The 25,045-nt window shown below is 39.1% G+C and overlaps 1 protein-coding gene across 1 annotated transcript in view; it reads left to right on the top strand.

The window, feature by feature from the left end:
• The window catches only part of ank1b (ankyrin 1, erythrocytic b), a 78,859-nt gene that overhangs the window by 34,555 nt on the left and 19,259 nt on the right, over window positions 1-25,045 (top strand). The window contains exons 3-26 of the mRNA XM_042395928.1: window positions 8,795-8,896; window positions 11,887-11,985; window positions 12,595-12,693; window positions 13,062-13,160; window positions 13,406-13,591; window positions 13,914-14,012; window positions 14,266-14,364; window positions 14,610-14,708; window positions 15,278-15,475; window positions 15,639-15,737; window positions 16,210-16,308; window positions 16,956-17,054; window positions 17,244-17,441; window positions 17,747-17,845; window positions 18,072-18,170; window positions 18,454-18,651; window positions 18,766-18,864; window positions 19,338-19,436; window positions 19,713-19,811; window positions 20,853-20,945; window positions 21,169-21,241; window positions 23,425-23,548; window positions 23,797-23,860; window positions 24,218-24,330. Coding sequence (XP_042251862.1) covers window positions 8,795-8,896; window positions 11,887-11,985; window positions 12,595-12,693; window positions 13,062-13,160; window positions 13,406-13,591; window positions 13,914-14,012; window positions 14,266-14,364; window positions 14,610-14,708; window positions 15,278-15,475; window positions 15,639-15,737; window positions 16,210-16,308; window positions 16,956-17,054; window positions 17,244-17,441; window positions 17,747-17,845; window positions 18,072-18,170; window positions 18,454-18,651; window positions 18,766-18,864; window positions 19,338-19,436; window positions 19,713-19,811; window positions 20,853-20,945; window positions 21,169-21,241; window positions 23,425-23,548; window positions 23,797-23,860; window positions 24,218-24,330 — 2,735 coding nt within the window. The remainder of the gene's footprint in view (window positions 1-8,794; window positions 8,897-11,886; window positions 11,986-12,594; window positions 12,694-13,061; window positions 13,161-13,405; window positions 13,592-13,913; window positions 14,013-14,265; window positions 14,365-14,609; window positions 14,709-15,277; window positions 15,476-15,638; window positions 15,738-16,209; window positions 16,309-16,955; window positions 17,055-17,243; window positions 17,442-17,746; window positions 17,846-18,071; window positions 18,171-18,453; window positions 18,652-18,765; window positions 18,865-19,337; window positions 19,437-19,712; window positions 19,812-20,852; window positions 20,946-21,168; window positions 21,242-23,424; window positions 23,549-23,796; window positions 23,861-24,217; window positions 24,331-25,045) is intronic.

The following is a 25,045-nucleotide window of genomic DNA, read 5'->3' as shown; positions in this document are numbered from 1 at the left end:
TGACACCAAAACTCCAGGTGCCAGTAGGTGTCATATTTTTATACGTCATCCCGAACGCCATCGCCACGCAGAAAGCGAGTGATGCAATATTAATCATGTGCACATGCATAATGTGTGTATATGTGTGCAGTAGCTGTGACAGTGCCTCAGTCGCCACCTTCTCTCTCGCTATTTCTTTGCGTGTGTTCATGTGTATTATGTGTCATGTGTGTGTGTGTGCGTGCGTGTGTGTTGGTCGCATTGTCTCAGCAGAATCTAAACCGACATATTATAAGGAAAAGCATGCTTTGATTGTAATGGGTTGCAGAAGCAGTGGCCTGACAGAGGCTATAAATATTTCAGATGCTCTGTTTTAGCACAGGGATAGAGAAGACAACAGGAAGATCCTCTTTTTGATGTGTCTCATCATTGTTTCACAAAGAAAGAGGAATTTGGTGCGCCGCAAAATATATTCATCTCAACAAATCATTTAATCTTTTATTCAGTCAGTCTTCAACTCTGGTTTTTATCTTTTAAGATAAAGAGCAGCAAAGCTTGAGAGGAGCAGCCTTTTGTAGACGTGGAGCTGGTTGCACAAGCATATGTTTGACTTGGTCTGCTGAGTTACTGAGTGGACTTGGTTAGTTCTTCTCTTAGACTATTCTACTCCCAGCATATTTGTCTTCACAATCGTATGCAACACATCAGGACTGAACACAGCGAGAGAGTAGATAATGTTCTACAATAAAAAAAGATTTGAGCATTAGCTGTTAGCATTAGCTTGCGTACAGATACAGTAGCTACTGCGTATATGTACCTACTGTCACTGCTATTTCCACAATGCTGTTTAGACTGGTGTGCACTCACCACAGTGTCTCTCTCACAAGACTGATCCGTACAGTTGATTAACTTGCATGTAAGCTCATCTGACATCTCACTATGTGTTAGATTTAAGTCATAGACAAACAGTCTTTCTTTGCGCAATCTGGAGAGCCTTTATACCAAGACAGTTGGCTTAAATACTGAAACAGCAGAGCAGTTCATTTTCAAGATGTTTAAATGACTAGATTAGGTTTATGGGGTGTTGCTTTTTGATACAGTCTTGATACGGTTCAGCCGGTCACATTCCCTGCATGTGTGGGTGCACATGTGTCTTTCTACCTATATTTAGATGCACTCTGTATCACTTGAACTTGTGTCTATTGTAGGAGTGTGGACAGACTTTTACTTACTGTAGGATTGGAGCACCATCTCACTCTCACACACTCCTGCCATCCATCCATCAATATTGGATCAACTCCCACTCCGTACAGCCTGCAGGACTCTATTGATTTTTCATTCTCAGGGCTATGACTTCATCTTGCCAGGCATAGACGTGCTCTCGACTCGATCACCGCTTCCCTGCATGCAAATGTACAATTACGGCACCTCATTCATAAATTGATGCCGCTAATGCAATTTGCATGTTACATCTCTTTAACACTCGGTTTAGACACTTATCTTGAAAGTATTAAAAGACTGGAAATTTAATGTAGCTAATAGCAGCAATGACAATGTCAAGTTTGCCTGCCACTTAAAAAGACAGCAAAAGCTTCATCAGTTATTTACAACATTGTCACAACAATACATAACAAACAAGATCATTTATTAACTAAATTCAGCCGTCAAATGCTTCTTCCTTTCATTCATCTTGTCTGTCAAGCGTATTATCTTAGATACTAGTTATCAAATTTGAATGAACTTTGGAAAATCACATGATTGAGTATTTAGCCCCAGGACCTAAACTAGTGCATATTGTCTATTTGTCTATGTATCATCTCTCAGATGCTACTGAGCTTCTGATGAACGTTATGAAAGTGATCTGTCGTACAAGTGCACCCCTTTTTCACTTATTGACCCTTGAAGTGTTCTGCAATCACAGGTCAGAACGAGGTGACTTATATCATACTGACTGGAGTGGGATTTATTTGTGGAGGACGACATCCTCACAGTTCTCATCAAAACCAAAGGTCTCAGGATACACTGCAGATAGTGTCGCTTCTAGTCTAGTTCAGATGCTTCATTGTGATTACACTGATCAACAGCGTTTTTCATTAAATCTGCGGGTCTTCTCTGCCAAGGTAATATTTTACAGGAAGGTTGAAGTTGAGGGAATTGGGGAACGCGCATGAAGAACTGGAAGTGAGAAAGAAGAAACAGTGGCAGTAATATTAGAAGTGATAAATGAGGTGATTAGGTTGTTTTTATGTGTCTCTGCATTGCTCTCGGGAATATCTCTGCCAGGTCTAGTGGTTTCTTTCTCTGTGTGTGTGATGAAGGACATTGTTAACACATCCAGAGTTTGGGGTTGATGTCCCACTAGAACATCCTACGATAAAAATACGAGCTCTCCTGGTGCTGAAAGATGCTTTGGAAAAACACCCACATGCCATTTTAATGTTTTTTGTAATGTGTGTATTCTCAGTGACACACCTAAATTAACAAACCTTCATGCACATACATCAGTTTTTGCTTTTTTATTCCGTATTCATACTTGATTGTGATTGTGAGAGAAACTTGACAGCAGGGGCCTGCGAGGCTTCTACTAGTCCGTCTCCTGCTGTCAAAACCTGCAAATCATATGTACCATAGCTTTGTGTGTAAATCTACTCTCTAGTGTGAGTCTCTGCATTGTTAGATTTTCTTTCTATTTTATGCGTGTGTGAGTGCGCTTGGTAATATATCCATCCTTTGAGGTAGAAGTGGGTCTTTGTTTAAAACCCGTGAGGGTTCATTACTGTGATCCATCTCCCTCCCTGTTGGTGCCAACACTAACATACTGTGGCGTCTATGCAGCTATTTTTAGTGCCGGTTTTGCATGCGTGTGTGTGTGCATGTGTGTTTTGTAGGTAATTTGTCTTCATATACATTTTTTTTTTTTTTATCATTATGTGAAAGAGTTTCTTGTTTATGTTCTCAGTGACAAACAATGACGATTTTCCCGTCCACGCTTGTCCACCAGTATTCATCATAACAGACCCGAAATATGCTGCTTCATTTCATGCAGTTCATGACACAATCATCACTGGTTTTCATTGATTGTCCATCCACTAATATCTAATCTACTAGCTGCATCTATCTGTAGAGATGGATTGGTGTCTGACAAAAAGATTTCTTTGTTTTTCTCCCTCTTTTCCTGTTTGTCCATTTAATGATGATAGATAATGAAAGAAAACAGTTTTGTATGTCCGACCCATGTCATGTGCCCTGTTTGCAGTGGTAAAGATGACTATTTTTACCACTTTTAAACATTCAGGAATAGGTTTAGTAGTTAAAGGTTTAAGTTCATGTTGGAAAAAAGTGAAGTTACAGTCCTCTGATATTATAGGCTACATATATGAAACTCTTTATACTACAATGTGGTTCATCATGTTTAATGTGTATTTTCTTTACTGTCTGGAGTTATTCAGGTATAGTAGAAGCTATCATTAGTGGCACAATAGTAGTAGTACTGTATGTGTAGTATAAAAGTAGTAGGTATTCTACAAGCACCTACCAAGTAACAGTGCAAAGGAGATGAGATGCATGTTGAACTGTGAGAAGTCTCAACTTAGTGACACTAGGACTCATTTCCAAATCTGAAGTGACAGGAGCTGTCACTACAATAAGTACACGTATCCAATGCTCTGCCAATGATTTCTGTCAGAGAAGACCCACAGTACAGAAAACCATCAAATGCTTCTAGGACAGAGAGTTTACGATATTCAGACATTGAAGGTCTATATTTCCCCCCACCCAAAATCCTGATGTACTACGTAATTTTCCTTTATTCTGTCCTGCTGTCTGCAATTTGTCCTCAGTGTTAGTATCTGAATAATCTGCCTCTTCTTGCTTTTGTCAAGTCTATATGTTTAAAAAGCCATCTATTTTCGTCTCAGCATAAAATATGTGAGTCTGTGTTTCACTGTGAGAATATTTAATCAGATCATTTATATTATTTGTGTGGCTCAGACACACCAGCACAGATGTGAAATTATAACATTACTCATTTGTTCTTTGAATCACTTCCAAGTCTGATAAATGTAGGGAATTTTGTGTCATGTCATGTGGCTTACATTCAACATGCTCCCTCCATATGTGACAACGTCTGTGGGCTTACAGATGTGAGAACAGCGAACACATGTAGAATGAAATATGTATGTTTTTGTTTGTTGTATGTTTTTCATTCTATTTATCATTTATTCAAATATTGTTTGTGCAAAAACGTATGGAAGGAAGTAAGGAAGAAAAGCAGGAAATAAAAGAAGGACGTAAGGAAAGAAGGAAGCAAAAATGAAAGTAAGGAAGTAATAAAAGAAGGAAGAAAGGAAGGAAGTTAACAAGTAAGGAAGGAAGTAAAAAGGAGGTCATATTTTACATCAACTGAAATCTGACCTGCAAGCAAAAAGTAGCCTAATCATTGATAGTATAGCAGCTGATCACTGTGTGTGTGTGTGTGTTTATGCATATAAGTCTAAAAAAATGTTGCTACACACCTGTAACTCCAGTACAGAATAAACTCTGATTACTGTAAGTCAAAATCAGGGTAATGCTAAAGGAAGTCTTACATCAATTACAGTATATGTTATGTTTCCTCATTTAAACTAGTGTTGTTTTTGCTTTTTCTGTCTATATGTCTGCCATTAACTGTCCGGTCTTGTCTCGGTGTTGTCTTGGCTGGTGTGTGTTCGTCTTCTAGGCTCATGTGGTTCAGCGCTGACTTGTCCATCAGGTCAGTATTGTGGCCTCTGAGAGGTTTGGCCGAAGCCTGAGGAAATGTGGCTCTTAAACAACAGAGTAAATATGATGTTTGTATACATCCTTGTGCACACTGCATTTATTTCCTCAACTTTGTTTGAGTTTCCTCACGAGCAGCAGTGGGGTTTCTTAAGGCACCGCATCATCTTTCTATGTCCTGTTATTACACGGTTAATGAATACTTGTACAGATGTTAGAAGATGTGGACATTTTTTCATAACTTATGTTCCTACAAGTGAAAACAGAGGTTTAGTATTTTTAAGACAATATTAATGAGTCAGCAAAATCCTTAAATATTTCAGTTGTGGAGGGATAAAATAAATAAATAAATAAAATTACCTCACCTTTTATGATAAAGGTCTGATTTAAAAACCTTGTGCAAAATAAATAATTTGTTGACGTCTGTTTTTCTTTTCTTTTTTTTTTTTTTGCATTGTGGTGTTAGTTGTGTGTTGTTGTTGCTTCTTTTCATGTAACTGTGATCACCGTGTTCAGGAAAACTGCTGCGTCGTCGTCGTGGCAAGTTTCTAGTCACGCTCATTCGTGCTTTGTCAGTGCTGCTGTGTGTCTCCTCTCGACTTTCTCTCGTCTGTGTGTTTGTAGTTCAGACCAGTGGGATGTGCTGCTGGATGCAAGTCACAATTAGGCTTCGTCTGACCTTAGTTATTTTTCGTACATGACCGCTTTTCATACGAGAGGATCACTAAAAATGCTGCATATGAAAGAACTCTTCCACAAATTACCACTTCTAGCTGACAAAAAACTCTTTTCTTCATAATTTTACCATGATAAGCTCGACTGCTTTGTTTTAAAATTGAAAGTCAAGCAAAAGTTTTACACCTCCCTACATTCTCAAACTTTTAAAAACTGTTAAGTCCTTCATCTTGAATAAAAATATGAAGTATGAAGCTGAGATTGACATTTGTCCTTTTTGAGAATGTAAAATGAAAAACCTGAAAACCCCCCTGCTCAATATCAGCTCATATCGGCTCAGCGGCTGTGAATCCGCTTTATAATCAATCAGTTTATCTCCTGTTGTACCAAAGAAAACATTATTAAATCTTTAACTGTCACTTGAGGCAGTACGTTACATGAGATACTATGTGACATACTCTTCATGTCCACCTAAGGGCCCCACATACACAGTAGACCAGTTTTGTTTTGGTCAAAGCATTCCCTCTGGAAGGATCTTGTATTATCGCATTATGTCATTGATTTAGTATTTAACTGTTTGAGTATAGTTAGAAAAAACAAATCAAGATTCAACTGTATGTAGTCCTTAAATGGGATTATTATTACTGATTTTACTGAATTAGAGTGATATGTAACAAAGATTTATTTTAACAATCCTTCCAGACTTTTTTTCTATAGAGTAATATGATCCAATTTGATATGAGGTGACTGCAAAAAGTTGGAAACAAACAATCAACAAATTAAGTGAAAAGAATGATAAGAAAAACATCTAAACAGGAGGAAATTTAAAATACATGTATCATGAAAGTAACCAATTTAAGCAACAACCAAAAAAAAACTCAATAGATTGATGGAGTAAATAAATGTGGGATCATAAAGTAGAATCTATGAGTCTGAGAACGAAGGGAAATGGCAGACATGGGAGAGGCAACAGGACAAGGAAAATCAGATTTAGGTAGAGGCTGGGTAGAGGCACAGAGCATTTGTACAGCAGTGAGTGATGCACGACGAGAGGTTTCAGTAATCTGATTATTAGGTGTAACTGGCACGATGATTACAAATAAAGTGGAGTTTGAACTGCCAGGATTGGATGTACAGCTCTCATCTCACCACATGCGATAGAGGGAAGAACGAAAGGGAAGGATGGAGCGAGGGAGAGGCAAAAAAAAAAGAGGGAGAAGGAACCACGGAGACGGTAGAGGAGCGAGGAAGAAAATGGATTCCAGCCTGACAGCGACATGAGCACAAACCGGGCGTAGGATGAGTTTTTAGAAGGTGCTGCAAGATTTTTCATTTTCTGCAAAATGTGGTCAGCTCATGGCCCGTGCAGCTTAATACACACACACACACACACACACACACACACACAAACACACACACAAAAGAATGACCAGCACTCAATAACAAACGCATATTGCAGATGATAAATGCACACAGAAAACTGGTTCACGAAGCGGTGATGTGGAGTCATGAGGAAGAGGAGGAGGGATGCAGGTGGAAAGTGTAATGAGTAATACAGTATGTCATAGCGCAGGAGAAGAGAAACATAAAAGGAGTAAACTTCTTTTGAAATTTTGAAATGGCTTGAGGGTGTAGAATGAAAGTCATAACATAACTACTTGCAGCGAATGAAATGTCACACCAGCTTCAAAAGCTGTAATATTACGTACAAAAAAAAAACAATGTTGTTTGCCAGTTATTGGAAAAACAAGTATCTTCTAAAGCTATCATTATCTAAGCAAAGTTCCTACATGTACAATATAACAACTTAAGCACTAACAACCCACTGCAGGTCTACTTTTCTTTTCATATGCTAGTTTTTAAATGATATAATATTCGTTAAGAAGTTGTGCATACAGCAGACACCTAAAACACACACAGTACCAACACATTAGCTCCTGGCGGTGACATTTACCATTTGAAGTCCTGTCTCTCATTACTGTCAGGCTGTAAGTCAGTTTTCAACAAATATCAATGAATTAAAAATCAGCTACAAAGTTTTGTGTTTCACTCTAACAGATTTACATCTACACCGGCTTCAGAAAAGCCTTCATATACATATAGTAAATATAAAGTGGTTTAGTCAAAGGACAGCTATTTTTGATAGACAACTGCGAAGTGACCACATAGATTCACTCTAGACAGACCTGTTTGTTACTAAAAAAATAATACATTTTTATAGTGTATTGTCTATTTAAGGGAGATAATTCACATTATTCTGCTTGACTGTCTGGTGTAAAAGTGGTTCATCACATGCTTGACCCTAACTTCTTTTCAAAAGGAGGAAAACAGAGGGACAATCTAGTCTGTCCAATAAAAAGCGAATTTTTTTCTGAATAGTCCTAACATTGACATTTAATTAAGCATATAATGGGAATAAAAGGGAATGAAAAACAGGGTGTTGATTTAGCAAAAACACAAAGGAAAGGGTCAATCGGACTGGCAAGTGGTTGAGGGAGGCTGTCGAAAGAGCAAATAATCGTATTTGTTTGTGAGATAAAATCAAATGGAGCGCATGGTTCACAGAAACAAAGGACAAGGCTTCTGATGCATCAGCACAGATAAGAGATGTAAGGAGAGAGAGAGAGAGAGCAGTCCAGTATAATTAAACCACTTGAGAACAACGGCTCAAACAGATAGATCATTTGGCTGGTGACAGGAGTGGAGAGAAGGGTCAAGAGTACACTCACATAACGCAGTATTTCCTCTTTAGGACACTGGAAATATCTCATTGTGCAGGTCAGCCGTATTACACTATCGGCTGATGAATGAAATCAGAGGTGGGCGTACAAACACTGGCACACACCGAGACGCAAACCACAGGAGCTTTCCTCTGAGATCAGACAGGCAGACAGCAGAGCTCATGGCGGAGTGCATGTGCTCAGCTATGAACGCCTGCCAAACTCGCAGTGTGGGCGAAGCTCGACAGTAAGAAGTCTGACATTTTAGCCTTTTGCAGAGGGCAGGAGCGCAGATGAATGTAGTATCGTTTTTCCTGCATGTAGCCTTGTGTCTTGCCTTAAAGTGATTGTTATATTATTATAATGGATTCAGATGTGTAACCGGACTGGGGCTTTTAGTGTAACTACATCCTGATACCGAGGACTTGTGGTGGAGGAATATTTATCTGTGTATATTTATAGCATCTGTGCATATGTCACACCTGTGTATGTTGATTTGTGTTTTGTTATCCTTAGCGTGTAACTTTTGTTGGTGGACAGGGAATGAATGTGATTTTTCTGTGATTAGTATCCCCGTATTACATGTGTTGATCTGTATTTACTTAAATGCTCTTCTCATCTGTTCATCTACTCTATTTAACAGTCCTCCTCTTTATTCATTGCAGGCCGATGCAGCCACCAGCTTCCTGCGTGCAGCTCGTTCAGGGAACCTGGACAAAGCTCTGGATCACATCAAGAATGGAATCGACATCAACATAGCTAATCAAGTAAGATAGTTTCACGCAAGTTATGAGAACAGCTTTCTAAAAAGCTGTGTGTGTGTTTGTGTGTCAGTGGGAATAAAAAAAGATGCCATCCACATATTTCAATTAACAAAACAGTAAATTAAATCATGGCTCATATCAAAATCAATTACAACGTTTAGTCAGTGTTCACAGTGCTTAACAAAAATAACATCATACAGAGCAGTACCTTCTCGAAGCATCAAGCTAAATAAATGTTTTGTTTTTTTCATTTGGAGCACTTCCTCTCTTGATTTTACGATTGCTGTTGCTACATTGCTACTGGTACATTTGTGCTAGTGTTTTAATTTACATGGAAAGCCAGTGACTGGATGAGTTGAAATCCATTCTGGAAAAAAGTGAAATTAAAAAAAATGAAATGTGGATGCAATAGTCTTGAATATTACCAGAGAGAAATATTACTCTGCATTAACAGTAATCCGTTGGGGTTAGTTTAATAACTATACATTATACAAGTTTGAGATTAAGTTAGCCATCAAAGCAATTAATCGTCAGTATGTGGTGAAACATGAAATAGCGCTGCTGAGCATTTGCACACAATAGCCGCAGACCAAAGCTAGAGAACTTTATTGCCTCAGTTAATTCTTTCTGAGAAATTTCCACTGGTGCTGTTCTAGATTATATTTTTATATACTGTAGGAGGGTGAAATTCATTACACATAAGCTCTTTTCCTTGAAACCACCCTCAAATGCATTTATTACATGCCCAGAGGTAGCATATTGGAAAAAGTAAAGAGTTTTGTCTGTTTGCACTAGTCCCTTTGCTCAGTGCCTTCTGGCTTCCCTTTGTTCTGAGCATAAAATATCATAGCATGATAGTAACCACAGTCTTTGGGATAATGTGCTACATGTGGAGACTACCTGTTGTTGGACTAGTAAGCCACACCTTTTGTGAGACCATGATAAGCAAAAAGTCTTGGCTAAAATGCTAAGAGGAATATTTGAATGCACCGCATAATGTGACTGTACTCTCAATGAAATGTCATCCTGCAGGATCAGCAGACACTGTAAAATAAAGGACCAAAAAGAAAATTAAAAATTCACGACTCCTAGACCTCCTGATTCTCTATCTTTGTGTAAAGTGGTGCACATAAATAATTAACTATATTAGATTATAGTTCCTTCAATCTTCAGTCCCGCTGTCTGCTCTCTTACACCTTGTTGCATCATGAGTATAATACAACAAATGCAGGCAATTAAATATCATAAGATGTGAATGTGTGAATGTTAATGTGTGTAGTTTGGACACACACACTGTTAGCAACACACACATAAATATACACACTAGACAGAGAGAGAGAGATGAGACAGGGAAGATAAAAGACTATTGAAACAGGAAAACAGGAAATGCACATTTTCAAGGGTCTTTAATATCTGCACGTTAACATCGTGATCAACTAAGTAATTACTATTGATATGATCTACAATAATTGCATTTCATACCTTCAACTCGGCAATCAATTCTCTCAGTCGAGGCCCTAAAATTTGACTTCTAATATGATTGAATTCTTCACCCTCTTCTCTGTTTACCATTATATTGATGGCTTTTTACTGAGGACTGAGGCAAGGGCAGAGATGGTATTTTTATAGGTGATTTATGCGATTCTGCAGCAATAACCGTCCTTGCTATAGCTACAACTCTGCTTTTGCTCTCTCTTTCTATACCACCCTCTCCTTCTCTTTACCTCTATTTATCTAGGCATCTAACTACCTCCCATTGTTCTGCAGTTATCTGTGTGACTGTCTGTGCATACATGCATATAATGTGTTTTGTGGAAGGGATGTAAATTGGCACCGAATGTGTTATTTTTTGTGTTAAAACCAATACTGAATCTCACTGTGTAACACCTTCGGTCCCACGGTAGATGTTCACATACTAGATTCATACTACATTGTTCATTTGACAGCATGTGCATTCACCACTGATACACCGTGCTTCCCGTCACTGTGCGCATGCCCGCAGAGAGAGTGTGTTACCCATTTGAATTGAGTGACACTGCAGTATGAAGGCAAGCCTAAGAACAGTGTGGATCACTGAGACTCCTGGTGGCCAGGTTGGTAACAGCAGGCCGGTTGGAGCTCAGACTTCACAAAGACAATGCATAGCCAGCCATCCACAGAGACACAGTGTCAATGCTGCTTACTCATCAGTCTCACCAGGCTGTGCTTTCTGTCAGAACTGAGTCCTCCTGCTGTCGCTGTGGGTTTATCAGTTATTTTTAGAGATACAGTAACTAGATGAGTAGTGTTCTGCACAGCTGGAGAAAACTGGGCATATGTTGCAGAGCTCACAAAGGCATGAGACTGACGCATAGGGTTGCGTTCCCTTTTCTCATTGTTCCTCCATTTTCATCTGTAAAGAGGCTGCATTTAAAGCAGATGGACTTTATGAACTTAAGAGTTTGATGATGTTCAGCAGTAGAGGTCAAACACACTCAGACCACTGCACCGATAGCAAAGTTTGTCAGTTCTGAAAGGTCATGAGATACTTTATGTCAATGGTTGCAGCCAAGACCATAACAGTTAAGCCCAAGGAGAAGACAAGGCCAAAGGTGGTCAAGGATGGCCTCGGCATGGATGTATAAAGATTTCAGATAAATCTCTGCATAATTCTATCCAGTGAATTCTTTCAGGAGGGTAGGATGCATTGCTCTACATGGGTGTGTATTATTACACTAACTTGCAAGAGGACTGCTTAATTCATTAAGTTGCCCTGAGAGATGTGGTATCATTTTCCAGTTAATGTGGACAGTGATTATAATAATCCTGATCATTATGCTAGAATCACTGAAGCTTTAAGATGCAGATAATCCTACGTTTAAACAAAAGTTCAACAGTTTATTACAGTAAATCTCAAGTGTGGGTTGGTGACAACTTTTCAGGGAATATTGTATCCTAAATTTGCATTCATGTGTGTCTAGTGTGTGACTAAATCCCTCTGTTTTCTCCCTCAGAATGGTCTCAACGGGTTACACCTGGCCTCTAAAGAAGGTCATGTCAAAATGGTCCTGGAGCTACTACATTCGGGCATTGAGCTGGAAGCCACCACTAAGGTACATTCTTCTCTCTCTATGCTTGCTGTCTAAAGTATCATTTCATACAGAACTGAAATCAATAAAGCACTTAAACTGTCAGACTTTCCCCAATACCTTTCCTGGCTTTAGCTAAGCTTCTTCTAGTTCAGCTGAACTGCAGGTATAGAGACTACAGGAGCTAGCAACCATAAGCTAAATTAACATCCTGTATCCACAAAAACCTCAGGTTATTTGCACTGCTCAAGAAGTCCACTGAAAGTCCACCAGAAACTGGATGGTCAGAATTTTCAATAAAGCCTCATTATATAGTTTTTTTTAAGAATTTATTTTATTAAATTGCTTTTTTCTTTCATGCACTGTATGTACAATGTTTCTGCAAAGCCAGTTTGTACCTGGCTTGTATTATTTCACTGCCTAAAATGGGCATATGAACAACACTTTGCTGTCTTCATCATCAGAGTTTTTATCTCATATACTGGATGAAAAAAATACACTAGATGTATCTCAGTGTTGTGTTTTCAGTGTAGAGATATAGGCCATTAAACTGCACATTTGCCCCTGTTCACTCCCATTTACATATCTCTCCCTCTGTGTGCTTTTGTTTGTGTGTGTGTGTGTGACCTCCAGAAAGGGAACACTGCTCTCCATATCGCAGCACTGGCGGGGCAGGAGAAAGTGGTGGCTGAGCTTGCCAACTATGGTGCCAACGTTAATGCCCAGTCACATGTGAGTCACTGCTACCTGTGAGCAAGAGAAGAGTGTATGAGCGAGTGTGCAAAGTCTGTGTGTATGCATTCATTTGTGTATTTGTGTACTGTAAATGTGACACACCTGCTGGCCCCTCTTAACATATTTACCAACAGTAGCTGTATAGATACGTGTACATATGTGTCCTTGTAAAGAAAAACACCTGTTAATTATTTACAGTAATAATCATCATTATATATGACTAGCTAAGTCTTAAAGCCATGTATATATATCCAGATATTTAATGACATCACATCTTGTAAAATGGCTTGAGGCCCAGCTGGGTGTGTTTGTGTGTTGTGTGTATGTAAATGTATATAATCTGTATGTAATCTGTGCCCGAGCAGAAAGGGTTCAGTCCGCTCTACATGGCTGCACAGGAGAATCATTTAGAAGTGGTCAAGTTCCTTCTCGAGAACGGTGCCAATCAGAGTCTCCCAACTGAGGTATGTGTCTCTTCCAACTGGCAGTTTAAATGTGAGTGTGTCTGAGTGTGTCCTGACCAGCCACACTCATGATTAGTAATTCCCCTCTCAATCAGGGGTATTTGTGTCAGATACTGCATGAAAGATACTGTGAGAAATGATAGGATGTTCGTTCATTTGTACCATATTCTTCACCACTGCTCAACCCCTCCACAATACCTCCTCTACTTTTTCTCTCATCTCTCCATCTCTTTCCTCTCCCTCAGGATGGCTTCACTCCCCTGGCAGTGGCCCTCCAGCAGGGCCATGAAAACGTTGTGGCGTTGCTCATCAACTATGGCACTAAGGGCAAGGTCCGCCTTCCTGCGCTGCACATCGCTGCACGAAATGACGACACGCGCACCGCCGCAGTGCTTCTGCAGAACGACCCGAACCCTGATGTTCTCAGCAAGGTATATCACTCACTGAGATTGTGTGTACTGGTGTAATGGTTTACTTCGTGTGCTAAGAGAACACAAGCAGCCAGAAAGAAAAAAAAAACAGAAGAAAAGAAAAACAAACTCTACTATACACTATCACTAAAATAAAAAGGCTGTTTATTGTGAAATAATCTTCAAAGCACACTATAATAAAATCTTGTGTGCTAATAGTTTGTCTTTCTAACGTTATGTCTCAAACTGTTGATTAATGTGTCATGCACTTTCTTTGTTTTTTCATATAAATAGATTGTAATTATCTTAATTTTCACTCTCTATTCTCGCACTTTCTCTGTAGACTGGTTTCACACCTCTCCATATTGCAGCACACTATGAAAATATGAGTGTCGCCCAGCTGCTGCTTAACAGAGGAGCCAATGTAAACTTCACTCCCAAGGTCAGTGTATCTCAGCTGCAAGATCACAAACGGAATGAAAGGAATAATGATTGTGGTTCAAACGTTGTGTGTCGAGGAAGAGGAATATAAATGGTAGAGAAATCTTAGCTTTTACAGGGGTTTTCTACGTATTTTGTCGTTTTTAACAGAACTGCTTATATTATGCTTTTGTCTTGTCATATATAAGTAATTGGAGACTTGATGCAACATTCACAAACAGTGACTGACTTATTATTTTCCCCTTCTTCACCAGAATGGCATCACGCCCCTTCATATAGCCTCTAGGAGGGGAAATGTGATGATGGTCAGACTACTGCTGGACAGAGGGGCACAGATCGATGCCAAAACTAAGGTACCGTACTGTTCGTCTCCACTCTGATGTGTGCTATTTGCTGCTGTGTTCTCATATGTTTTGTTCTGTCTACAGTCAAAGAAAGCCTGGCGTTTTGTCATTTATACTTCCTTTATGCCATCCCAATATTTATTTCCCCCATCTGTCCTCTTCCCTGCTGATTTGTTCATTTCTGTCTTTTTATGTTGTTCAAAACTTTTCCAATTACTCTCCTGATGTCTCTTACTTCACTCTTGTCTTTGTAGGATGAGCTGACTCCTCTCCACTGTGCGGCCAGGAATGGTCATGTTCGCATCATTGAGATCCTGCTGGAACACGGTGCTCCCATCCAGGCCAAAACCAAGGTAGAGGAATTTAATGAAACACTGGCAATCACAGTGATTGTTTTTAGCCACTACTGCCTGTAATCAACACTGATCACCAGGGTTTCCTGTTAACTATCGATTTTGACTTTGTGAATCTTGAGTCTTTTAATCAGAGTTCAGTGTTATATAACAAATGATGCTCCTAAGGACGTCATAAAATCAGCATTTAAGCCAGCTTGATAGAAACTTAGGCGCTTTCATCCAACTTGGGCAAATTAGCTACTGTAAAATGAAGATGTCTGACTCATTAGTCTGTTTACTGAGCATCTGAGATCTGAGCTTGATACAAGTGCATACTTAGCAGATATTATTGACCCAAGAATCCTAGACAGTTATTTTATCTGCAAGTAATTTAACCACAATGTGTTGATATTATCTCTTCTGTGGACTCATACTCTGCTTTCCTGAACATCAGAAACTGAATCTTATTGACTGTGTGCTAAGTATAGCGTGATACATACACAGGACTTTATTTTGGCAACATCTCCCCTCCTCTCTCTTCTCTTTTCCTTCATCTGTCTGTGTCCTGATCCTCACGTCTCTTGCAGAATGGTCTCTCCCCCATCCACATGGCAGCTCAGGGGGATCACATGGACTGTGTCAGGCAGCTACTCCAATACAACGCTGAGATTGACGATATCACGCTGGACCATTTAACCCCTCTTCATGTAGCAGCCCACTGTGGTCACCATCGCATGGCCAAAGTCCTACTGGACAAGGGGGCCAAAGCCAATGCACGTGCTCTGGTGAATAACTATTTTTTAACGATTTTGTAGATAAAGTTTAAGATCATCAAATTCAGGGCTCACACATTTGCCAACTTTACAACCCTTACTTAAACAGTCTTTAGATCAAAAGGCAGAACCACACATTTTGTCTAATTGTGAACTATTTTCTCCGTGTCTCCAGAACGGCTTCACACCTCTCCATATCGCTTGCAAGAAGAACCACATGCGGTCCATGGACCTGCTGCTTAAGCACTCCGCCTCCTTAGAAGCTGTCACAGAGGTGAGACAATGTGACCTCGAGGGAAAAAGTCTGAAAATGAACACATTTTCTGCTCTTCTGGTGTAAACAGAGAAGTTTTCACGCAAGAGGCATTCACAAAGTGTTCCTTAGCCTTTGTGACAAGCATATTTTAGCATTTTGTGTCTTCATTTACTGCCTCCTACATGCACATTTAAGGTCAAGTAAGGGCAGGACAAGTAGAGTTTATAGTTTTGAAATGACAAGGAAAGTGCTACATTTTTAAATTCATATACTGTTTATCTTGTCTGATGTCAGTGCCATTTATCTTAAAAATTCACAAATGTTTCATTAGGGAATATCCACTGCCCAGATCACTGGAGCCAATATTGACACCAATCCATTTATGCCTGTCAGTCAGATGTGGCTAATGAACTAGAATGTCACATGACTTCTCTGCAATCTGTTGGTACTGAACCCTGATGACCTTTTCTGTCTGTGTTTGTATGTGCAGTCTGGTCTCACGCCTCTTCATGTAGCAGCGTTCATGGGCCACCTGAACATAGTGAAGAACCTGCTCCAGAGAGGAGCTTCACCTAATGCCTCCAATGTGGTGAGAACTCCTTTTTCCACGCCAAACAAAATAAGTCCATAATTTTATCCTGTTAAATCACTTTCCAACATTGCTAGATGAGTGACATGACGCTTTGTGCTTGTTTTAAGTCATCTGAGTTTAGATGTATTACAAAAATGTATCCTTCTCTATGTTCATATTTTTAAGAAAGAATGAACTCCGCGCTGAGGTCAATAATTACAGCAATTACTTGAGAGGTTTCATTTGGCAGGTCATAAATTCAACAATTAGCCATAGACTGATTAGGTTTCACTTTCACCAGCAAACAGTCAGTGCTGTCAAAGGTGATATTGCAAAATAAGTATTAATTATTTCTAAATTACAAGATTGGTCTGAACCATAGGCCCTGACATGAACAAGGTGAATTTAAATAAGGTTTGTTTTGTGGTCTAAGTTCTAAAACTGATAATAAATTAAGATTAAAATAACAAATCTTTCTTTATGGCTAAGAATATGCCCAGGTATACTTTTTTTTTTACAAATTTAACCTGTCTGTGTTCAGTAATTGATTAAAATTTTAAAACCTCAATTACATACATACATACATACATACATACATACATACACACAAGTGGTACACTATTATGTAGTTTGAGTGACTGGTTGCCTGTATTTATCCACACCAGAAAGTGGAGACTCCTCTCCACATGGCCTCCAGAGCAGGACACTGTGAAGTTGCTCAGTTCCTGCTGCAGAATGCAGCACCAGTGGACGCCAAGGCTAAGGTATGGTTGTGCAGTCTTGCTTTAGTCATCAAGACCCCAAACATATTTTGTGTTTGTATGTTTTTACCTCTACCTGCCAATCAGTAGTAGTTGAAGAGGTACTGTGAATTTGTCTCTCACTGCTTCAGGGTAACTGATTTTGTGTTTAAAACATGAATTAACCTCTTTTTCCTTGTTCTCTCTGTTCAGGATGACCAGACACCCCTACACTGTGCGGCCCGTATGGGCCACAAGGAGCTCGTCAAGCTGCTCCTTGAGCACAAGGCTAACCCCGACTCCTCTACAACTGCAGGACACACACCCTTACACATTGCTGCGAGGGAAGGACACGTCCACACTATTCGAATCTTGTTGGATGCTGGAGCACAGCAAATCAAGATGACAAAGGTAGAGTAGAAGCCATGGCAAAGAAAAATTTGTTACATCATTAGACACTACACTAGCGAAGGCAAACGTTATATTCGGTGACCTAACTTACTATAATTTCTGTGTGCAAATTTTCCTCTTCCTTGTTCTCATTCCATCACACTTCTTATCTTTGACTTTGAGTTGAATTAGTGTTGGTTATAAGAAAAAGTGCAAATAAAGTAAATGAGAATTAATGAGAAAACTGACTGTTTTAACAGCAGTGGGTATAATATAGAATGACGATGGCAAACATCTCTTTCCTCATTTTGTTTTCTTTTGAGCAGAAAGGCTTCACTCCCCTCCATGTGGCCTCTAAATATGGAAAGGTGGACGTAGCTGAGCTCCTTCTGGAGAGAGGTGCTAACCCCAATGCAGCTGGGAAGGTGAGACAATCTGTGCTCTCTGTAGTTCAGGTTCCTGAAGTACACAAAAACAATAAAGAACTCTTTACAAGGCTGTGAGGAGCAATGCAACCTGAAAGCCTGACCTTGATATCAGCCAATAGATAGATTATCATGGTATGTGATTCATATATACATGTTTCTGGGTGTGTTTTGTGTATGTGTTTCTCTGTGGGTTTATATATGTGTACATGTGTATGTTTAACAGAACGGTCTGACACCCCTTCATGTGGCCGTCCATCACAACAACCTGGATGTTGTTAAACTCCTGGTCAGCAAGGGAGGATCTGCACACAGCACTGCTCGAGTAAGATGTTCACATGTGTCTGTTTGTGCGCATACTCACACAGGCAGGCCAACACAGCATGCCAACCTATCCCTGACACACAAACCAAAACAGGTCAAATGAGCGTGTGATACTTAAACGCGCAGTAATTCACAACAGTCTTTGTCTTCTGAAGTACTCTCGCAAAAGCACTTTAGTTTTGATCTAAAATTAGTCCTGAACTGCGTTAAGAAAATCAATGCCCACTCCTGTCTATGTCTGTCTGTCTCCTGTCTGTACTGTATGTCCTTGTTTTCCTCCACAGAATGGCTACACTCCCCTGCACATAGCAGCGAAGCAGAACCAGATGGAGGTGGCCAGTTGTCTGCTGCAGAATGGGGCATCTCCCAACTCTGAGTCCCTCCAAGGCATCACGCCCCTACACCTGGCTTCACAGGAGGGACGGCCTGACATTGTGGCTCTGCTCATCTCCAAACAGGCCAATGTAAATCTAGGAAACAAGGTATTATTAGAACGTGAAAGAGAGAGCTTTTCACCTTCAGAAATGAACGTGAAAGTATGCACATTAACTGCTTTTAATAAAAGTATATTGTTTGTCATTCTCTCTGTCTTTTAGAATGGATTGACCCCTCTGCATCTTGTGGCTCAGGAGGGTCATGTGGGCATTGCTGACACATTGGTCAAACAAGGAGCCTCCGTTTACGCTGCTTCACGGGTAAGATCACTGCCTCCCCTGGTACAAGAATTGTAAAATAGGTATAATTGGGTGAGCTTAGTTAAAAGATGACACTGGTTGCAGACATTTGCATTGAGCTTTTACTGCAAGTCAGTCAAAAATGAGCATTAGGGAAGTTAATTAGAGGGGAGTAAAACATTAATAGAACAGCAGTGAATGAAGAAGTTGATAGCAAGTTGATATAATTTCTTTATTAAACAAATGACAATGACTTTTTAACTATTTAATTTACATGCGGCGTTATCACACCAGCCTATATGTTTATTTATTAAAATCTATCAAATATCTTTAAGGTAAAAGTATGTGTCTTACATAATAATTTGTCAGTTTGTTAACTGTTTTTGCTACCTTTTTGCATGCTTATGTTTGTAAGAATTCACACATTTACACAGGATCCCTGCCTGTAAAGCTACTGAACAACAGCCATCTGTCTCTCTCTCCCCATGTCTCAGATGGGCTACACACCCCTTCATGTGGCCTGTCACTATGGCAACATCAAGATGGTGAAGTTCCTTCTGCAGCAGCAGGCTCATGTGAATAGCAAGACAAGGGTAAATTATCTCCATATGACTGTAGATGGCATGTACTGTATATGGGCCTTATGACTACCTTCATGTTTTTGTTTACTTGTTTGATGTTTGATGCTTTTAGTTCTATGAAGCTTTGTCAAAACACTGTTTAACCACCAGCAATTAGCTAACCAGTACAAGCAGATTGGCTGGAGCAGCACTGGTATTAGCATTAGGTGCCAAAATCTTGGATGGAATCACGGCTTTCTATGTTTATCCATTTGTCTGTCTCAACCATTCTCCCTCTTTTTTCTACAGATGGGCTACACCCCTCTGCACCAGGCAGCTCAGCAGGGCCATACTGATATTGTCACCCTGTTGTTGAAACACGGAGCCCAGCCCAATGAGATTACATCGGTGAAAGACTTTTAGAAATATCTTATCCTATTATAATCATCCTTACATCATTGATTTCTGTGGGGAAACTTACACATGTACCCTGTAGATAATGTGAAAACAAATAAGGAAAGGACTTTGAAGGCAACCCTTTGAGATTATTTCTACTTTCTGGCTGTCAAATATCTTGACAGGCATAATTTAATAAAATCAATAAAAGACACAATTCACAATTCAAGTTTCTGGTGAAATGCCAAATCTATCAGAAGTGTAACAATTTGTCAAGGTCATGGAAAGGCGTACAGACTTACACTCATATGACAGTTATTAAACACCATGATTAGACAGATTTGACAAAATGTCCTTTGACCTCTGACAATGTTTACTACCACATATTCTGAAAGGAGGCAAAATCTACTTTCCATTGCACTATCACTGCAATACTATATTAGCATCCCCTTTGGTAGGTCTTGGAGAACTAAGATTCACCCAGCTGTGGTGATTGTAAGCAGAATGAACTGCTAAGAGCATCCCTTTGCCTCCATTCCCTATTCATCCCTCTATGCTGATGATACTGTATTATACATTTGCAATGTGTAACATTTTCTCCGGCTGGTAATAGATTTACACTTTGACTATAGCAACATATCGCTAATTCCACATTTAAAGAAATCACCTTACCATAACTGTACACTGAACACAAAATAACATGTACTATATTTTTTTGTTGCAATCCTAAGGTCTTCAGTTACTCTCCTTGTCTTTCAGTCTTTCCTCTTAAGTCTGTTAGTCTGTAGCAAAAGAACCTTGGATCACATGAAAATTGAAATCTATCTGTTATAATTGTATGTATGTTCAACATACCTACATACATTCATACAATTTTGATTTAATGTCGTATAAAAATCAACAAACACAATTAAGACGCTTATTACATAATCTGGCAATATACATTGAATATTTTCTATAGAAAAGTGAAATGTTTTTATTTTATATTTTAAACAGAATTAAAAATTAAACAATGGAAATGTTTTGCATGATGTTTGTGATCTCTCTGTATAGAATGGGACATCTCCCCTGGGCATTGCTAAGCGGCTGGGTTACATCTCTGTCATTGATGTGCTGAAACTGGTTACCGAGGAGTCTGTCTCTGCGGTGAGCAATACATCACACGTGGCTCATATGGTTGCACCAGTGCACAAAGAAGTAGCCTTGACGCACCATGACTCAGACGTTCAATAAAATAATTGTTTTGTCTTGTCCCTCCCTCACCTGCTTACAAAATAATTCATTTATTCGTCCCTTTTTCCTTTGCATTTTGCTCCTTCCTCTGTCTCTGCCACATCTCCCTCTGACAATCTCTTTCTGTTCTTCACAGATCACTACAGAGAAGCATCGGATGAGTTTTCCTGAGACCGTGGATGAGATTTTGGATGTCTCAGAGGATGAAGGTAGGCTCCCTGAAATAGTTAATAGTTAAAATAGAAAATACATCAACTGTACAGTTTTGATTATTCATTTTCAGCTCTGATGCGCTATTTTGGTATAAGAAGACTGTATGGGAGGTACACTGACATATCAAAGTACCACCATGAATTTATATATACTGTGTATAACTGTTTATAACACACTTTTCCATTTGTTTTGTAGGGGTTGCCCAGCTAACGTTAGGTAGGATTGTGTCTGTATCTGCCTTGTCCGGCCCAGTGACTAGTGAACATGTGCTTTCATTGCAATTGCACTTTCTCATTTTCTTTGTGCGTCACTAATTGTCTTTCTAATCAGTTCCTCTGACTATGCTCTCAACTCCAGCCCTGTCTGCTCTTCGCTATCTTTATCTTCTCTATCTTTATTCTCTCCCCCTTTGTCTCTTCCTCAGAGATTTATTTAAAAAAATGTGTCTGTTCTTCATCAGCATGTATTCACGACATTTTTCCTTTTACTAGTGTTTAATGCACATCTGTCCGTGGACTCATTATTGACAGAACTACAGTATTTCTGCATTTAAAAGACAAACAGCTCCCTCCCAATTCAGCATTGCTGTTATCCCAACAATTTTGAAAATGAGTCCTCGTTTCTTTTACAGCCTAATTGATCAATAAGCTGATTAGACACATGCTGTTCCCCAGCTGTGACACTCTCCAGCAAACAACACGCACAGTTGCTGTTTATGCAGTCGTCTCTTTGCTTTGAAGAATCTCAGAATTAAATCTAATCAGCATAATTTTCACAACAAATTCTGAAAGCATTTTCACACACAAGCTTCATTTTTGATCTATTTTGTTGATGTTGTACTTGTTTAATTTTATTATTTTTTTCTTCTTTAATATTTTATTTTGTTTTTCTGAACAGTTTGTACTAATGAGTGTTTAACCTTCATCCTACCAACATATTTAACATACACAGACTACCGACTGGGGTCCCTGGGGACCCCAAGAATAAACTACTATAAGAAACAACCATCATAGCAAAATTATTATTATTAACTTATTTCTTTTCAAAACATTATTAGCTATGTAATTAATGTCATCTGAAAAAAATAAACAGATTATTATTATTTTAGGAAAGTTACAGTTACTTTGCATATTGTGTAAAATGAAAGTATATACTTTTCTTTAATTCAAATTGTAGCTTTTATCCCAAGTACAATCTTTCCATAAAGCCTTCAGAATGACTGACAGAGTGCCCCTGTCCCCCAATAATGTGAGTTACTTTAAATTAGGACCCATGGCAAACATGAACTCAATAAATAGTTCCATCTATTAAAACTGTATAGGCGGAATTGGCTGCTTTTGATTGGGGTCTTTTTTAAAAAGCACTTATTAAAATAGAAACAAAAAACAATGACATGAAGTCATTTGGAACAAATTGATTGACAAAGTCATGGAAAAATTGGAATGATAGTATAAGGCACTTGTGAGATATGACAACAAGTATACCTCTGGGGTCTGCCGGTACCCCAGTCAGTAGGATTAAGGTTAATTGTCTATAAATTGTATAGTGGTTCATCATTTGCTATTGTTGTTCTGGTTATTATTTCATTATCATTCCTCCTTAATAATTAAGGTATTTTCTCCTACACAGAAACAACCATTACACATGTGATTTCATCTTTAATGGGCATGCTCACTAAAAAAGCTGTCACTAGGTGCCTTGCAGTTTGCTGTCCATGCAGTGTCCTAAACTGTGTTAATATTCACTGTCTTACCAGTTGTCTGCTTTTACTCCTTTGGTTTCCATCGGCTCTGGTTGTTGGTTTCCGTTGCTTGGACTAAAATGTCTGAGATTACTTTGTGGCCATTTTTTTCTGTGGTTTCATGAAGGTTAAGGGATGGGAAGGATGGTGGTGTAACGATTACTACTTATGAACAATTGAATCAAGTGACATTATTTTGATTCAAGGGGAGAGGTCAACCACAGTTCAAGATACTGTCACTCATAAAAATGTTCAAATGCATAAGAGAAAAGTGAATTCCATTGGCGTATTTTTCCAGCATCATTTTGCCCTGTACTCCCCTGGTCTTGTCCATTTCGCTCTTAATTCTTTATGTGCTCTTTACAACCTGTTCTTTCCTTGTTCTTTGTCCTCTTTGCTCCTTTTCCATATTCCTGACTTCTCCGTTTTTGCTTACAGGAGATGAGTTGCTCGGGATGGATGGAGCACGCTATTTGAAGCTCGATGACTTCAAGGACCAGGACGATGACTTCCTTTCCCCGAAGAAGACCCTCAGAGACTTTGAGGGTGGTACGGGTACCACGTAAGTCATTGTATACTCATCTATTGCATTTGTATTGTCTGGTAAATGGGAGTTTTGCACTGATTTGGATTTATTTTCAATACCTAACATAATAAATGATGTGAATTAATGTCAAAGATCATTTGTCTTTGTCTTAAAACACGAGAAACAGCAGCATGAGATGAAATGATTTTATTAGTATTTCTATCACAGAATCATAATCAGCCATTTTCTCTTGCCTAACATTATTTCCTCTTTCTCTCCCACAGGCCATATTCTCCTGCTATTCCCAGAATCCCTTGTGTGTCCCCAGAGACTGTTCTGCTGGATCAGGTAGGCTTAACTCATAATGTTTAAAGGATGCATTACATTTTGCAAGCGTTTGTTACTTTATCCATTTGAAGACAGGGATTAGATACAATAGTAATGCATATTATGACATTTATTTCTTCCTTTTCTTTTAGATTTTCTCATCTTTTCCGGTTGACTCTGCCTGTTTCATTTTCTCTCTTTTCTCTCACTCCTTTCATCGGGCTGTTTTGTTTTATCACCTTCTCTTCTCTCGCCTTTTCTCTATCTCTTGTCTGTCATCCCCTCCTGCTTTGCTCTGTCTTAATCTTTTCAGTAATGGTTATTTAACTGCCTGTCAGTTTTTCACTGCCTTTCATTTTTCTTCCTCTCTGACCTCAGCACACCCCCATCCCTCTGCCAAAGGAATATGACGAAGACTCTCTTATCCCGAGCAGTCCGGCTACAGAAACGTCAGACAATGTCAGCCCCGTGGCGAGTCCTATTCACACTGGGTGAGCTAATTAAACATTTTGCTGCATTATAATCCTCCTTTTTTAAATTTGATTAATGTTAATTTATTCTCAGTGATGTTGCTTATCAATCCTATCATAAAGAATTTAGTGAGATTACCAGTTCACTAGAGTATTTACAAAGGTGTTTGAAAAGTACACATACAAGGACACTGGAGATGGACTAAATATCAGTTGCCATAAATGGTAACTCATAAGACAAAACACAGATTTATAAGCAGGTAAGACATATTCACAAAGCCCACAATCAAGAAATATGGCTGCATGATTAATGCTGCAGAATCCTCCTTCATTTTTTATAATCACTGATGTTATGACATTGAATTATACATGTTGGTCACTTGAGGATCATAAATTACTTTGACTGTTCCCATGTTTACACTTTGCTCATATTGTTCATTCATTAATAATGTAATGAATGTATTTCCAACAAGCACCATAAGCTTAATACAGCATTATGTTAATTTATGAAGTCTGCCTAGTTATAATTTATGCACAGCACAATGAGTCAGCATTTGAAAAGCCGAATATTAAGTGAGGGTGGTAGGGGGAAAAGATTGACTCCTGAGATCAGAGGAGGCATCCTGCCAGACGCACACACACACACACACACACACATTTGAGCTGGATGTCTAATGTAGGATCAAACAGCAGGGGGTTCTTTTTTTTTAATCTTTTCATGTTACTCTTGCTGCAC

This window comes from Thunnus maccoyii, chromosome 19, assembly GCF_910596095.1.
Source record: "Thunnus maccoyii chromosome 19, fThuMac1.1, whole genome shotgun sequence".
In the NCBI taxonomy this organism is placed as follows: domain Eukaryota; kingdom Metazoa; phylum Chordata; class Actinopteri; order Scombriformes; family Scombridae; genus Thunnus; species Thunnus maccoyii.
The sequence above is the reverse complement of the archived record's forward strand: the minus strand, read 5'-3'. Positions and strand labels throughout refer to the sequence as shown.